This window comes from Alligator mississippiensis, chromosome 9 (genome assembly GCF_030867095.1).
Source record: "Alligator mississippiensis isolate rAllMis1 chromosome 9, rAllMis1, whole genome shotgun sequence".
NCBI classification, from domain to species: domain Eukaryota; kingdom Metazoa; phylum Chordata; order Crocodylia; family Alligatoridae; genus Alligator; species Alligator mississippiensis.
Window position 1 is genome coordinate 37,515,381 of NC_081832.1, and position 17,336 is coordinate 37,532,716.

Consider the following 17,336-nt stretch of genomic DNA (forward strand, 5'->3'; position numbering starts at 1 on the left):
ATTCTGCACTGGTCCAAACCTGCAGGGAGCGAACCAGGAAAGCCAAGGCTGCAGCTGAACTCCAACTAGCTACAAGTATCAAGGACAATAAAAAGTCCTTTTTTAGGTATGTGGGGAGCCGGAGAAAAAGCAAGGGCAACATCAGACCCCTGCTAAACCAGATGGGACAACTGACAACTGATGCCCAGAAAAAAGCCAACTTGCTAAATGGGTACTTTGCATTGGTTTTTCAACAGTCCCAAGGGTGCCCCTGTCCATTACGGGACAGGAACGCCTGGGTGAGGATGATTCCTTACCCTCCATCAGTACTGACCTTGTGAAGGAACACCTTGAGAGGCTGGACACCTTCAAGTCAGCCGGTCCTGACTTTATACCCCGCGGTACTCAAGGAGCTGGCAAGCATCATAACTCAGCCCCTGGCACGGATCTTCAAGAACTCCTGGCACTCTGGTGAAGTGCCCGAGGACTGGAAGAAGGCCAATGTGGTGCCTATCTTCACGAAAGGGAGGAAAGTGGATCCGGCAAACTACAGGCCCATCACCCTGACCTCTATTCTGGGGAAGGTCTTAGAAAACGTTATCAAAGAGGCCATTCTTAACAGACTGGCCGATGGCAGCATCCTGAGGGATAGCCAGCATGGGTTTGTTGTGGGTAGGTCTTGCTTGACCAATCTTATCTCGTTTTACGACCAGGTGACATATCACCTGGACAAGGGAGAAGAGATTGATGTCATATATCTTAACTTTAAAAAAGCCTTCGATCTATCCTATGATGGCCTCTTGGCAAAACTGGCCAACTGTGCCCTCAGCTTCACCACAATCTGCTGGCTGGGGAATTGGCTCCATGGTCGGACCCAGAGGGTGGTGGTTGACAGAAGTCAATCGTCATGGTGCCCTGTGACCAGTGGGGTCCCTCAAGGCTCTGTCCTTGGGCCAACACTATTCAACATCTTCATTAACGATGTAGACATTGGTATCAGAAGTGGAATGGCCAAGTTCACTGACGACACCAAACTTTGGCGTAAAGCATCCACACCTGAGGACAGGAGGGTGATTCAGGCTGACCTTGACAGGCTCAGGAAGTGGGCGGATGAGAACATGATGGTGTTTAACACTGAAAAATGCAAGGTTCTCCACCTTGGGAAGAAAAACCCGCAGCATGCTTATCGGCTTAGCAGTGCTACGTTGGCTAGCACAATGGATGAAAAGGACTTGGGGGTCATGATTGACAACAAGATGAACACGAGCCTTCAATGTGATGCTGCGGCCAGTAAAGCAAGCAAAACGCTGGCTTGCATCTGTAGATGCTTCTCAAGCAAATCCCAGGACATCAGTGTCCCATTGTACTCGGCCTTGGTGAGGCCGCAGCTGGAGTACTGCGTCCAGTTTTGGGCTCCGCAATTCAGAAAAGATGTGGAGAAGCTTGAGAGTGCAAAGGAGAGCCACGCGCATGATCAGAGGTCAGGAAAACAGAACTTATGAGGAGAGGCAGAGAACTATGGGACTCCTCAGCCTGGAAAAGCGAAAGCTCAGGGGTGATCTGGTGGCAGCCTATAAGTTTATCAGGGGTGTTCACCAGGATCTGAGGGAACATCTGTTTACCAGAGCGCCCCAGGGGATGACAAGGTCGAACAGTCATAAATTCCTTCAGGACCGTTTAAGGCTGGACATAAGTAAGAACCTCTTTACAGTCCAAGCCCCCAAGCTCTGGAATAGACTGCCACTGGAGGTGGTTCAAGCACCTACTTTGAATACCTTCAAGAGAAATTTGGATGTTTATCTTCCTGGGATCCTATGATCCCTACTGACTTCCTGCCCCTGGGGCAGGGGGCTGGACTCGATGATCTTCCAGCGCTGATATCTATGAAATCTATGGCCCTGGGACATGGTGTGGACCTCGTGTTCCTGCTGGCTCCCTGCCCACTCACTCCCAGTGTCCCCCAGCCCTATGATACAGGCAGGGGGCAGCGCACAGCCCCAACCCCCTGCTCACTGGCAGGGAAGAAGCTGGTGCTGAGTTCAGGGAAAAGTGGCCCCTCGCCCACCACGTGGCTGGCGCTCCCTGCTACAGGCGCTTGCAGCCCATGTGGGACTGTCCTGAGCAGGCACAGGCAGCCCCATGTGGGCTGCAAGTGACTGCAGCGCAGGGCGCTGGCCACAGGGTTAGCGAGGGGCCACTTTTCCCCGCGGTCAGCACCAGCTTGTAACCTGGCTCTGCTGCCAGCCTGGGCTCTACGCTGGCTCCGGGCTTGCCCGTTGGTGCTGTGTGTGGTGGCAGCAGCTGTGGCCCCCCGCATGCTGCACCAGGCAGTGTTGGCTGCTGTTGCCCACCCAAAGCTTGTGTGTTGGGCTGCACAGAGTGGGCGGTGGCAAACACTGCCCCGCATGACAAGCAGTGGGGCCCCAGCTGCTGTTGCCAGGTGCAGCCCCAACAGGCTAGCACGGAGCTGGCATGGGGCCCAGGCTGGTAGTGGGGCTGGGTTATAAGGTGGTGCTGAGTGTAGGGGGGGTGAAAAGCGGCCCTTCCCCTGCCCCACTCTGTGCTGCAGCCACTCACAGCCCATGCGGGGCTGTCCGGAGGATGCACAGGCAGCCCTAGGTGGGCTGTGAGTGGCTGCAGTGCAGGGCACTGGCCACAGGGTTGGCGAGGGGCTGCTTTTGGCCCCCGTGCTCAGCTTTTCCCTGGGCCGCTTTTCCCTGGGCTCCTTCCCTGCCTGGGGTCCTCCCCCCTTACCTGAGGTTCTGGCGTGGCGCAGCCATGTGGTCACAGGCCAGAAGTCCCTGCTGGGGCTTCCAGCTGCATGGGAGGAGGGGGGGGGGGGCTGCTGTTGTGGGAGTCTGCTGGGACTTCCCCTGGGTCCTACTGCCCTTGGTTCCTGTCATTTATGACCATTTATGACCATTTATGACAGGAACCAAGGGCAGAGAAATATTAATTTTCTAAATTTTTTAGGGGCCCCGCCGCCGGCCGTATTTTGCCCACCCCTGGACTAGATGACTTCCTGAGATCCTTTCCAAATCTAATTTTCTATGGTTCTATGAGAACTCTTGTCTCCCAGAGGTTTGAATCAAGGTTGATCCAAATCACCTGGAGGTAAGGTAGACCACCCACCTAAACATTGGCCTATTGTGTAAAAAGGGATGCATCCCTACCTTGTTCTCGCCTTGTGTTTTTTGAAAAAAGGCTGGTGACAGCTGTTAATGCCAGGAGGACGGGTCATAGCTATAAATCCTGAATGGAGGGGGGTACCTCACTGCAGTCAAGTTGGAGAACAACATTGCTGGAGTGGGTAGAACATCTTCTCAGCGTTGCCTTTTGCTTTAACTTACTGGTTTTTATTAATCCTACTCTGAGGCACCTAAATCTTACCAGGCATGGTACAGGGAGCCTGAGCACCTTCCTCAGGGCTGTCGATGCCACAAGCCAGCACAGGGTGTCTATTGGTTAAGTGCTGTAATGCTAGGCACTACAGTGAATAAGTCCTCCTGGTGTGTTAGCTCTGAGCTTGTTTAGGTGCCTTTGAAAACCACAGCCCAGGAATTTTCAAACAATGAATGGAAAGGAACTTGGTGGCAACCATGGCTAACCTTTGGGAGTTTTTGTAGCATATGTTTTAGCAGGTGCCTCCATCAAAGCAGGGAAACAGGTGAGCCAAGATGTGAGAGCTCAGTGGGTGCTAGCTGGCTTGGGGCACGTGCACATGATCTGTTATCTCCCACAGGGTGATGGAGACCAGCTGCAGTGTTTCCTTAGTTGCCTCTAGAATTTGGGGCTTGGTGGGTAGGTGCTCAGTGACCATCTCCTTTTTTTTATTTCTAGGCTTTGGACTCCGATCGAGCTGTCTTGCAGAAGATGAGAAAAGCAACCAAGGCAGAGCATGCCTCTGGACAAGGTCAAAGCAGAATGGGCGATCTGGATCAGGGATTGGGTGGTTTTAATAGAGGGCCAACGGGGAAGCTCCATGCTAGGTATTCAGGGGATGGTTCTGATGCAGGGCCAGCAAGGCAAGGAAGCATTTTGAAAACATGACCCTATGTTTGTGCTCTGTTTATGAGAGTGTGAATCTTTAACCCCCTCCCATTACGGGGTCTATGGCAGGGTCCCCCAGGCCTGTAGCTGTTTGTGCTGCTTGCTAAAGCTTGCGAGTGCAGCCATTGGCTGTTGTCACAGCTGTGCCAAACAACATCAATGTTAGCTTTAGTGCACCTTACTGCCCTTCACAGAATCCTCAACATGAGATGCAATACATATGAAAACTCCTTACCCATGATTTGGGCATGTATGAGCAGCCACATCTTAGGCATCACCCAAGACAGCAATGCCACTAAATTCCACTTAGCAGGTGACTAAGGAATAAATGCAACTCTAGTGAATGTAGTACTACTGTACCAGCTGCTACATCACTAGCCTTAACTGTGCCCACAGCTCAGCTCATTTACGTGCTTCTATGCTTTGTTGTGCTGCGTAGCCTCTTCTATGTCACCCACCTATATCACTGATGTCAACTGAAATAGCCACTGAAACAAACACTGTGCCAGGGCCTCAAGGCAAAGAGCTTGCCACCCACACCTGTTACTGAGCTGACATACAGCAGTGTAAAAATAATGGCCCCCTCTGACAATGCCATATGGGCAAATCCCTAGCACTGGAGCCCTCTTCCTCTGTTGCAGCCTAACAATGACTGATCCCCAACTCCTGCCTCTGGTCAGCCAACTGACCTCCTAATCCCTAGACCTTTCCCTCTCTTGCTTATTTGCTCCAATCCCTCCAAGACTACTACTCCTCTCTTGCCCATCCTGATTGTACTCAGTTTCATACGTAGGCTGCTGTCCAGGATGGGAGTTGAGGTGTGGACAATGCAGACAAATGCAAGGTACTGCATCTAGGGAGAAGGAACCAGCATCACACCTATAAGCTGGGGAACACCCTTCTTGTCAACACAGTGGCAGAAAGGGATCTTGGAGTCATTGTTGACTCCAGGATGAACATGAGCCGGTAATGTGAGGAAGCAGTCAGTAAGGCTAACTGCACCTTGTCGTGCATCTACAGATGCATCACAAGCAGGTCCATGGAGGTGATCCTTCCCCTCTATGCAGCATTGGTCAGGCCACAGTTGGAGTACTGCATCCAGTTCTGGGTGCCGCACTTCAAGAGGGATGTGGCTAGCATTGGCATTGAGAGGGTCCAGAGGAGGGCCACTTGCATGGTCAAGGGGCAGCGGGGCAGGCCCTACAAAGAGAGGCTAAAGGGCCTGAACCTGTTCAGCCTTCACAAGAGAAGGCTGAGGGGGGATCTGGTGGCTGTTTACAAACTCACCAGGGGGGACCAGTGGGAATTGGGGGAGGCTCTGTTGCCCTGGGTACCACCCGGGTTTACTAGGAATAATGGCCACAAATTGTTAGAGAGAAGGTTCAGGCTGGACATCAGGAGACATTACTTTACAGTTAGGGCTGCCAGGCTCTGGAATGGGCTCCCAAGTGAGGTGGTGCTCTCCCTTACCTTGGGGGTCTTCAAGAGGAAACTAGACAGATATTTGGCTGGGGTGATATTTGGTACCCGTTCCTGCCCGGGGCAGGGGATCGGACCTGATGATCTGTTTAGGTCCCTTCTGACCCTAAGCACTATGATACTATGATACTATAGTGGGCAGCTTGTGGTAGTTTCCCATCCTATTGCTTTACTGTGTGCTCATTGTGGCCCTGTGTCTGTGTCCCCAGATCTCCTTAGTCACATGGATGCACATATTGTAGGCCAGGAGAGATTCTCCATGAATTACCAGAATGAAGGAGAGGAGCAGCTGGCTGGCACTTTCACCTGCTTCGCAGAATTCTCCCGGGAACTGCTGACCCCAATCAAGAGTTTGGTATAAAGCACTGTCCTATGAATGTCTGAGTAGGGCCCAAGTACAACAAAGTGGTGAATTCTATGGCAGAAGTAGTAAATTTCATGGCATCTCAGAAATTCGACAATGCATGGTAGTGTAAGAGTGAAACTGTAGTTGTGATGGTTCAGAAATTATGCAACAGGGAAGAATTTTTTAGGATGATGAGTTTTATTGGACCAACTATCAAAGATATCAAAAATAGTTGATCCAATAAAAGATATCACTGTAAGATATCTTTGCCTCTTGCATGTTATGTGATCACAGACTGGCCTTGACTGAAATGAGTGTAGCTGTTTATACTTTTACTAGACTCTGCTCTTATTCAGTACTTGACTATTATGAGTCAATCAGAGAAGTTAAAGTCAGCATCCTGTCTCCCAAGAGTTTAAAAATCAGGAATCAGACTCTATCAAAATAATGAGATTTTAACAAATATATAAGTTATTTTTCTGTGCCTTCTTGTTTGGAAGCCTTTAGTTTGTCCTTGGGCTATTTTTTTCAAGCATTTCTTCACAATTAAGATGACTAGAAATTTCCTTTTTCTGTTAAATGAAAATTGAAATTCTTGGCTCCATGAGCTGGGCTTTGAGGGAAAAACCCCAAATATTGCAAGATTCACAACGCGATCCTGAGAGTTGACTTGACTGTGTGTGATTGTTTGTAAAATCAGTGTCTGAGACTAAGTTTTTTCTGACAGGGACTTTCTTTTACTATGTGTTTGTATAATGCCTAGCACAATCAACCCTTGATATTAGCTGGGATGTGTAGCAGGGCCGGTGCAAGGATTTTTGTTGCCCTAGGCAAACAAAATTTTGCATCCTCACTAGCACTCCAGCCTGCTCTGCTGCTGTTGTGTCATCCTGCCACCTGTGGCGGTGAGGGAGAGGGAGGAGGGGGAAAAGAGTTCCCCTCTGGGGCTGGGCAGCCCTGTGTGCAGGGAGCCCTGCTGTCAGGGAGCCACTGTGGCGGGCCTGCCTGGGCCTGGCCACGCACCCCCTCCTCAGCTTAGGCTAACCTGCAAAGATTGAATCAATTCAGGCTCAGGCTTTTTCAATGTCTGTCCCTAGCCCTGCAGTTTGAGGAAAATCCTTTTGGATTTGGCTAAGTGAGAAGCATGTTGAAACTGTCCTTTGCCTAAGTACATAGGCTTTTACTTCCCTAAGAACCACATAGGCATAAAGAGGTAGAGCAGGATTTTCAGTTTCTGCATGTCTGTCTCTTGTCTGATGGGTGCTTGGGATAAGGCAGATACTTCCACTTTTCTTCTGCAGCAGAAGGGTCAGGGGCATAAGGAAAAGATGAATAGGAAAAGAATGCATAAGAAAAGTTCTTTGCCCGGGAGCATGCGCAGTAGGGACAGGGAGATGTAGAAAGTTCTAATGCAAGTACAACAACCTGGGGGAACTGTGTCAACAGGGAGCAGGGAACAATGGGATCCAGGCCAACATGTCTGCCATTGCTTAGTTTGAGAGCGCTGTCCGGGATCTTTAGGCTGCAGGACAGCCTGCCTCTCCTGCAGGCTGCATGCAGGGCCAGCACCTTGGCAAGGCTGTGCTCAGGCAGTACTAGCCACATGTGTGTTCTCTCTCCCCCCCTCCCTTTTCTTTTCAGTTGCAGAGCTTGTCTCACAACATTAACTTTCCCTTGGATTCGCTGGTAAAGGGAGACTTAAAAGAAGTTAAAGGGGTGAGTAAATGCATCAAAGGATTAATGGCCATGTGTCTTGTGAGCAGGGAAATGCATGGTGAAGTGGGACTGCAGCCCTGAAGGGTGGTTTTATGAATCCCTGTGGACCTCTCCTGTTTCATGGCTGTCAAGAATCATCAGGGACACATGACCAAAGAGCATTTGTTAGCTACCTGGCCCAGCTTGCTTTCCAGAACCCTGACTTCTCCTGATACCTGAGCCCCTTTCTCTAAGCCCTCATCGTACTACCATTGCCTGTTCTGCTTCAATCACTGTGATCTGGGCTAAGTCAATTGCCCTCCTCCTCTCCCTTCTCTCTTATCTTCACATCACTAACACCATTTACAGACTGGAGCTCCATTGCTTGGAACAAGAGATGTTTAGCAGAGTTTACTGAGACATCAGGGAGACAAGAGAAACGGTTTAACCCCCAGTTATTACATAGCTTGTTATTTTGCCTTGTGTACTGCCTTGCAGCAACTCTCCATCTCTCATATGTCCCTATGGTTCTCAGCAAAACTTGCTTCATGTGCCTCACCATGGCAACCCTGTGGCTTATTATCAGTAGTGCTCCCTTCCTCTTTGTGAGCTCTCTCAGGGCACCCAAAGTCAGCCAAGCCCACAGTAATCTCTGAGCAATGCTCTCTAGGGTGAACATACTGTGTGTATCCATGCTGGGTGGGCGTGTTGGTATATTTCTGCATGAATCTGTACATGCTCATGTCTGTATGATGTCATGTTTGCATGCTGCATGGAGATTACAAGGCAAAAAGGATTATGCAGTATGATCCCCAGCATAACTCAGATCAGAACATTTTCCTGCATTAATTCCTATTCAGATACCTTTTTAAAAGCTATGTTTTAAAAGTCTGTTTTAAATATTTGATTAGGTATTTCTAGGGATGGCAAATTCACTTAGCTCTTGGTAAATCTGCATGTGTGTGCATGAGTACATACACGGACATCTAAGTATGTTTTCACAGAAAAGTAGCCTGGGTGGGACCTCTTGTTTAACCCCTCACTGAAGGCAGAATCATTCCTATCTAAATCACCCTAGACAAATGTTTGTTCAACATCTGTCCATAGCCTTAATTGCAGTGTATAAGTGTCTTCATAAGGAGAAAATACTGGCTCTTTAATCTAACAGAGAAGAACATATTAAAAACTGAGGGTTGGAAGCCGAAGCCAAACAAATTAAAGTTAGGAATAAGACACAAATTTTGAATTGCGCTGGTGACTAACTACTGGAACAATTGCCAGGGGAAAGAGTGGATCTTCCTTATATTTCTTGATGTCTTCAGATCTTCACTGGATGCCTTTTTGCAAAATAGGATTTTCAAACACAAAGGCTTGAGTCAAACAGAATCTTTGGAGTTTGAAACAAGGGTAACTAAGTGAAATGCTCTGGACTGTGCTGTGCATCAGTTTATCTAATGGTTCCTTTTGGGGCTTAAATTTTATGAATCTGTAAAAATTACGTTTATGTGCACTGGTCTATGGATGTATCTAATGTATATACATTAGATATGTCTAATGCATGTTTGCCAATTGGTGTGTATGCCTATTTATGAGTGTTTACGGGTGTGTGTGTGTGTGTGTGTGTGTGTGTGTTTGTTTAGGGTTACCATATTTCCAGGTGCAAAAAAGAGGACACCTGTTGGGGGTGGGGGCAGGGGGAATATGATTGGCTGGGGGCGGGAAGTGACATGCTGGTGCCCTACCTCTGCCCATTCTGTTGCCTCTCACTGACAAGCCCCAGCCCCCCAGCCCCCAGCCCTGCTCCTGCCTCTCACTCCTGACCCACTAACCCCAGCCCTGCCAGTGTATGTCACTCCCAAAAAGCAGTACCCTGCCCCCACTCCATGCTGGTGCCTCTCACTCCTGACATGCACCCCCCTGGTGCTGCCAGTGCCCCACACACCCAACCCACAGTCACCCCCTCCTGTGCCTCTTACTCCCGAACTGTAGTCCCCTGCCCCTCAGCTCTGACGGTGTCCCTCACTCCTGACCTGCAGTCCCTGCCCCCCAGCTCTGCCAGTGCACCCTCAGTCCTGACCTGCAGCCCAGTGGTAACGTGTATGGGGTGCACAGGGGTATATGTGCACCCTCTGAGAGTGCTTGTGCACCCCCTGACAGCCAGCGTTCCCCGCTTAGGCAATGGGCATGGGGGCAGGCAGGAGTGCTGGTGCCCCCTCGAGAGCACCGGCTGGTGATTGGGGGCACCAGGAAAAGTGCCCCTGGCACTTCCGGGCGCACCCCTGGCACTTTTGGGTATACCTCTGGCACTTCTGGGTCAGTGTATTTGTCTGTGGGGGATCCCCCCACCCAACCGGTTGCTGACTGGCCACTGCGGGGACAAGTGCCCCCCCCGGCCCCGACTCAGGAGGCACCAGTCCCCCATGCTGCAGCCGCCCGCCCCCCCAGCTCTGCCAGTGCCCCTTGATCCTGCCCTCTGTGCTCCCTGTTGCCTCTGATCGCCCCCCCCTGCTCCCACCAGTGGAGCAAAGGAAAATCAAGAACTCAGCTCCTGATTGCATGCGTGCCATGCTAAGTATTCTTGAAACTGTAGTTCTACCTATCGGTGGCCATGTTGAAAACAGATGTGGGGAGGAAATCCCAGACATTTGGCTTGCATTTAAAGAAACCTGCCCGGACACAGCATGGAGGGCCAAAAAAGAGGACATGTCTGGGAAAACCTGGACGTATGGTAACCCTGTATGTACAGTCACACCCTTAATGTATGTATGGCTACGTGCATATATCTCTTCTGTGGTGTCTTAGTGGTTAACCTTGTTATAAATTGTGTGGGACCATGATGCCTATGCTTTGTTGATAAATCAGAATGAAGGCCTAACCAACAATCCATGCATCTTAGGCACTTAAATACACAAAAAGACCACAGAAAAACACAATTTTGGATAATGTGCTACAGTTCCAAACTACATAAGGGAGAAACAAGACTGAGAAATATAACCAAAATAGAGCACTGTCTGTCACAAAAATATAATTATTCTGGCAATAAGATATTTCTTGATTTTATTGGTATCACTCCTCAACTGTACAGTGCAAGAAAATCTATGGTGCTGGTTTTTATAGTTCAGTAGCATCAGATACCTAAATCTTTCATTCGTTTTTGTTCAAAGGTAATTTTTAAGCAGTCTTAATTTGTTGAAAATTATTTCTCTCAATAGAATTATAGAAAAGTAGGGCTGGAAGGGACCTCACAGTCATCTAGTCCAGGCTTCTGGTCAAGGCAGGATTGTCCCTGACTACACCATCCCAGCCAAATGCCTGTCCAACCTGTTCTTGAAAATATTCAAGAATGGAGATTCCACAATTTCTCTAGGTAACCTATTCAAATACTTGACCACCCTCATAGTTAGAAAAGTCCTTCTCAGAATGCTAGGAAACAGGAGGGGTGAATTATTATATAGAGATGAATAAACTCAAAAGCTAAACATTGACAGAAACATAAAGGAACTGTCAGAGACTGAAAGGAAGAAAAGAAAAGAACACAAGACTTCTGTGGACATCAATTTGGGTTATGGTAGCACTGTTGACAGAAGATAAATATCGTGCATCAGCAGATGCATGACGAATAGGTCCAAGGAGGTGATACTTCCCCTCTATCGGGCGCTGGTCAGACCGCAGTTGGAGTACTGCGTGCAATTCTAGGCGCCACACTTCAAGAAGGATGCGGATAACCTGGAGAGGGTCCAGAGAAGGGCAACTTGTATGGTCAAAGGGCCTGCAGACCAAGCCCTACGAGGAGAGACTAGAGAAACTGGACCTTTTCAGCCTCCGCAAGAGAAGGTTGAGAGGCGACCTTGTGGCTGCCTATAAGTTCATCACGGGGGCACAGAAGGGAATTGGTGAGTATTTATTCACCAAGGCGCCCCCGGGGGTTACAAGAAACAATGGCCACAAGCTAGCAGAGAGCAGATTTAGATTGGACATTAGGAAGAACTTCTTCACAGTTCGAGTGGCCAAGGTCTGGAACGGGCTCCCAAGGGAGGTGGTGCTCTCCCCTACCCTGGGGGTCTTCAAGAGGAGGTTAGATGAGCATCTAGCTGGGGTCATCTAGACCCAGCACTCTTTCCTGTCTATGCAGGGGGTCGGACTCGATGATCTATTGAGGTCCCTTCCGACCCTAACATCTATGAATCTATGAATCTATGAATCTGTCTTTATGTTGCAGGGGTTTAGGTTGTAGCCGTGTTGGTCTAAGGATATAGGCAGACAAGGTTCCTTGGGTGAATTTGATAACTTTTATTAGACCAACCTAAATGGTTGGAGAATAGTTATTAAGCAAGCTTTCAGGTTCAAAAACCCTTCGTCAGGCTAAGGAAGCTGCAGCAGTTGGTGTGTGCTCTTCCTGGATGGAATGAAAAGTAAACAAGCCAGGGGCTGGGCTGGGCTGGGCTGGGCTGGGCTGGGCCGGGCTGGGCTGGGGAGTCAGGTGCCAGGCAGATTGTAATGTATCAAAAATCCAATGTCTATGTTTAGTCCCTGATCTCTAGTATCCAGCAGGTTGATGAAATGGAGCTCATAGGCTCGTCTCTGGGAAGTGTTGTGTAAGTTTCCCTTGAGGATCAGGACTGAGAGATTAGAGAGAGAGTGGCCCTCCTGTGAGAAATGTGCCCCCACCGGTAATTGGGTGTTTCTGTCTTTGATGGATTTCCGGTGTGCGTTCATTCTGGTGCGCAGTTGTTATCTGGTCTCTCCTACATATCTTCCATCAGGGCATTTGGTGCATTGGATGAGGTATATCACATTCCTGGAGGTGCAGCTGTAAGATCCTGGGATGCTGATGGCTCTGTTGTGGGGTGTAGTAATAGTGGGGGTGGTGGAGATGTGGGGGCAGGTTTTGCATCTCTTGTCATGGCACGGTCTGGATCCTTTTGTTGTGTTCTGGGGTTGAGGAAGTTTGCTTCTGGTGATGAGGTTGGCGAGGTTTGGTGATTGTCTGAAGGCTAGGATGGGTGGCTCTGGGAAGATCTTTTTAAGAATAGGGTCTTTTTCTAATATGGGTTGCAATTTTTTGAGGATTTTCTGTACAGGTTCAAGGGATTGGTGATAGGTCATAACCAGCGGTGTGCGATTTGTGGGTGTTTTTCTTCTGTACTGCAGCAGTTCTTCACGTGGTATCCAGGTGGCTCTTTCAAACGTGCGATCTACCTCTCTGGAGGAGTGTCCTTGCTGGGTGAAAGCCTTTTTAAGATTGGTGAGGTGGCAATCCCGGGTGTTCTCTTCAGTACAGATGCGGTAGTATCTGAGGGCTTGGCTGTATATCACAGCTTTTTTGGTGTGTTTCGGGTGATTGCTGGTTCTGTGCAGATATGTATGTTGGTCTGTGGGTTTCTTGTATACTGTGGTCTGTATTTTACCCTTCTGGATACTGATCCTTGTGTCTAAAAAGGGGATGTTGGTGTTGGAGTATTCTAAAGAAAGTCGGATGGAGGGATGGTGACTGTTGAATTTCTGGTGGAACTCAATTAGAGATTCCAGGTTATCACTCCAAATGATGAAGATGTCATCGATATATCGTAAGTACAGCAAGGGTTTGATGGTGCAGTTCTTGAGGAAGTCTTCTTCCACCTGGTGTTGTGGCTGGGGAGCTTCACCTACTCTACTCCAAAAGAGACCAACTCAGGAAGGAAATCCTCATACACTACAACAACTTAAAAGATAGAAATCCATGCATGTTCCCTGACAATATACAGCGGATACAAAGAGACTATGAAAAACTTTCTACAGCATTCATCCTACATAAAAAGAAGAAATGGAACAAATTACTCCAAGAACAAGCTCCCCAGCCACAAAACAACCATCAGAGGAACAACACCAACACCTTATGACCTTCCAACCTCAGACTTGATGAAACTGCAAGCAGCAACCAACCCACAAATATTATCAATCTCTCCACACACACGCTTACCAAAACTGAAAAATCTGTCCTTTCTAAAGGCCTAAATTTCTGTCCAGAAAAATACCCTAATAAAATACTTCAATGTGGAGAACTAGAAGAATTCTTCCGATGCTTGCACCTCAAAGAATATTTCCACAACCAAACTGAACCCACTCCCAAAAACAACTCATCCTCTGACATCATTCAAGAAAAGATCAATGCCAAAAAACCCCAAAAAACATCAGATTGGACACCTCGCAGTGGACAAAACCCTAACCTTGACCGCTACATTGACTACTTAAGGGAAAGAATGAACAATGAAATAATCAGCAACACACGCTACCACAACAACCTCTCTCTACCAGAGAAAAAGGCCATAGAATCTCTAAGCTCTAACCACCAAATAGTAATAAAACCAGCAGATAAAGGAGGAGCCACAGTCATCCTAAACCGTGAGGATTACATAAAGGAAGCCAACAGACAGCTCTCTGACACCACCTACTACAAAGAACTACAAGAAGATCCTACTCCCCTTTTCACCAAAAAACTCAACAGTACCATCAAATCATTTCCACCAAGATTACTAGAAAAACTACAGACCTTGATCCCCCCGCTACCTAACCCAGGGACTTTTTACATGCTCCCTAAAATCCACAAACAAGGGAACCCTGGCAGACCTATCATATCCAACCATGGGACCCTAACTGAGGAAATATCAGGTTTTGTTGAATCCATCCTAAAACCGCTTGTCACCCACAGAGCACGTTTTGTCCAAGACACCACAGACTTGCTACGGAAACTTAAAAACATAGACCACCTTGCCAGCAACACACTCCTAGCCACCATGGACATTACCAGCCTATACACCAACATCCCACACCAAGATGGCATCCAAGCCTGCCTTACATATCTACAGGAACAAGATTACAACCCAGAATACAGGCCCAAAGATATCACTGAGCTTATACACTTCATCCTCACAAACAATAAGTTCACTTTTAATAATCAACACTTCCTCCAGATGATGGGAACAGCTATGGGCACTAAAATGGCCCCACAGTATGCCAACCTTTTTATGAGCCACCTGGAAGAAGACTTCCTCAAGAACTGCACCATCAAACCCTTGCTGTACTTACGATATATCGATGACATCTTCATCATTTGGAGTGATAACCTGGAATCTCTAATTGAGTTCCACCAGAAATTCAATAGTCACAATCCCTCCATCCGACTTTCTTTAGAATACTCCAACACCAACATCCCCTTTTTAGACACAAGGATCAGTATCCAGAAGGGTAAAATACAGACCACAGTATACAAGAAACCCACAGACCAACATACATATCTGCACAGAACCAGCAATCACCCGAAACACACCAAAAAAGCTGTGATATACAGCCAAGCCCTCAGATACCACCGCATCTGTACTGAAGAGAACACCCGGGATTGCCACCTCACCAATCTTAAAAAGGCTTTCACCCAGCAAGGACACTCCTCCAGAGAGGTAGATCGCACGTTTGAAAGAGCCACCTGGATACTACGTGAAGAACTGCTGCAGTACAGAAGAAAAACACCCACAAATCGCACACCGCTGGTTATGACCTATCACTCATCCCTTGAACCTGTACGGAAAATCCTCAAAAAATTGCAACCCATATTAGAAAAAGACCCTATTCTTAAAAAGATCTTCCCAGAGCCACCCATCCTAGCCTTCAGACAAGCACCGAACCTCGCCAACCTCATCACCAGAAGCAAACTTCCTCAAGCCCAGAACACAACAAAAGGATCCAGACCATGCCATGACAAGAAATGCAAAACCTGCCCCCACATCTCCACCATCCCCACTATTACTACACCCCACAACAGAGCCATCAGCATCCCAGGATCTTACAGCTGCACCTCCAGGAATGTGATATACCTCATCCAATGCACCAAATGCCCTGATGGAAGATATGTAGGAGAGACCAGACAACAACTGCACACCAGAATGAACGCACACCGGAAATCCATCAAAGACAGAAACACCCAATTACCGGTGGGGGCACATTTCTCACAGGAGGGCCACTCTCTCTCCAATCTCTCAGTCCTGATCCTCAAGGGAAACTTACACAACACTTCCCAGAGACGAGCCTATGAGCTCCATTTCATCAGCCTCCTGGATACTAGAGATCAGGGACTAAACATAGACATTGGATTTTTGATACATTACAATCTGCCTGGCACCTGATTCCCCAGCCCAGCCCCTGGCTTCTTTACTTTTCATTCCATCCAGGAAGTGCACACACCAACTGCTGCAGCTTCCTTAGCCTGACGAAGGGTTTTTGAACCCGAAAGCTTGCTTAATAACTATTCTCCAACCATTTAGGTTGGTCTAATAAAAGTTATCAAATTCACCCAAGGAACCTTGTCTGTCTTTATGTATGTTTTAAGGCATTGACTATATCATTAAATGTTAAATCTGTTGCTTAATAAATTGGATTCATTAATAAAGTTAAAAAATCAGAAATCTCATCCTGTTCTCCAACCTAATTTTCCTTTGCTGCATCTGGAGGCCATTATTTCTAATCCTGTCCACTGCAACCACAGAGAAAAGCCCATATTCACTCTCTCTCTAATCACCCTTCCAGTATTTGAAGACGATTATTAAACCCCCCCAATCTTCAATTCTCCAGATTAAATAATCCTAATTATTTCAGCCTTTCTTAATCAATTTTGTTTCCCTGGCATCTGTACTGGATTATTTCCAATCTGTCCACATCCTTCTTGAAGTATGGTGTCCAAGAGTGGACACAGTACTCCAGCTGAGGCCTCACCAGCACTGAATAAAGTGGAGGAATCACTTCCCTTGATTTGGAAGTAGTGCTTCTATTAATACAGCTCAGTATGCCATTAGCCTTTTTGCAACAAAAGCACACTTTTGGCTCAAATTCAGTCTATGGTCTACTGTAACTCCCGGGTCTTTCTGTGTGGCACTGTAATCATTCCTCAGTTTGTATTTGTTCAAGAAGTTATTTCATCCCAAGTGCAGGACTTTGTACTTGTCCTTGTTGACTCTCATCTGATTGACTGTGGACCATTTTTTCAGTTTGTTTGGGTCACTGGATCCTAGCCCTGCTTTTCAGGATGTCTACAACTCCACCCAACTTGGTGTCATTTACAAATTTGCTAAGCATGCACTTAATCCCATCATCTAAATCATTAATGGAGATGTTAAGCAATAGGAATCCCAAGTCAGATCTCTGGGGAATTTCACTTGATATCTCCTCCCAACTAGACATCAAGTCATTCATGTCGAGTCATTGAGCATGGTGATCCAACTAGTTATGCATCCACCTTACAGTACTTTAGTCTACTTCCTTATCTGGTTAAAAAGAATGGCATGAGAGACAGTGTCAGAAGTCCCCCATCCACAGAGTCTGTCATCTTATTTTAGAAGGAAATCAGGTTGGTCAGGCATGACTTGTTCTTGGTGGATCCATAATCATTCCAGGTATCAAGTTTAGGTAGCCCAGTCTGTAGTTTCCCATATCCTTCTTCTTTCCTTTCTTAAAGCTAGGCACTATTTTTCCCTTTTCAAGTCATCTTGGACTTCGCCTGACCTCTGTGACTTCTTGAAGAGGAGAGCAAAAGACTCTGAAATTACTTCAGTCAATTCCTTCAGTACCCTCAGCAGCTCATCCAGCCCTGCCAACTTTAAAGCATCTAGCTACTCTAAGTAGTGCCTAACCTGTTCTTCTACTACCCTAGTTTGTCTCCTTCCCTATGTTTGCTGCCAACTGTACTTGCCATCTGGTAGCTGTCCCTGTTTGTAAAGACTGAAGCAAAAGTATTAAATACTTCAGTCTTCATTTGCATAAT

General features: G+C 47.5%; 1 protein-coding gene across 2 annotated transcripts in view; it reads left to right on the top strand.

The window, feature by feature from the left end:
- Positions 1–17,336, top strand: part of LOC106737099 (arf-GAP with SH3 domain, ANK repeat and PH domain-containing protein 2) — a 105,556-nt gene that overhangs the window by 13,933 nt on the left and 74,287 nt on the right. For both annotated transcript variants that reach the window (XM_019485564.2, XM_059733321.1), the window contains exons 2-4: positions 3,820–3,892; positions 5,718–5,863; positions 7,496–7,570. In XM_019485564.2, coding sequence (XP_019341109.1) covers positions 3,820–3,892; positions 5,718–5,863; positions 7,496–7,570 — 294 coding nt within the window. The remainder of the gene's footprint in view (positions 1–3,819; positions 3,893–5,717; positions 5,864–7,495; positions 7,571–17,336) is intronic.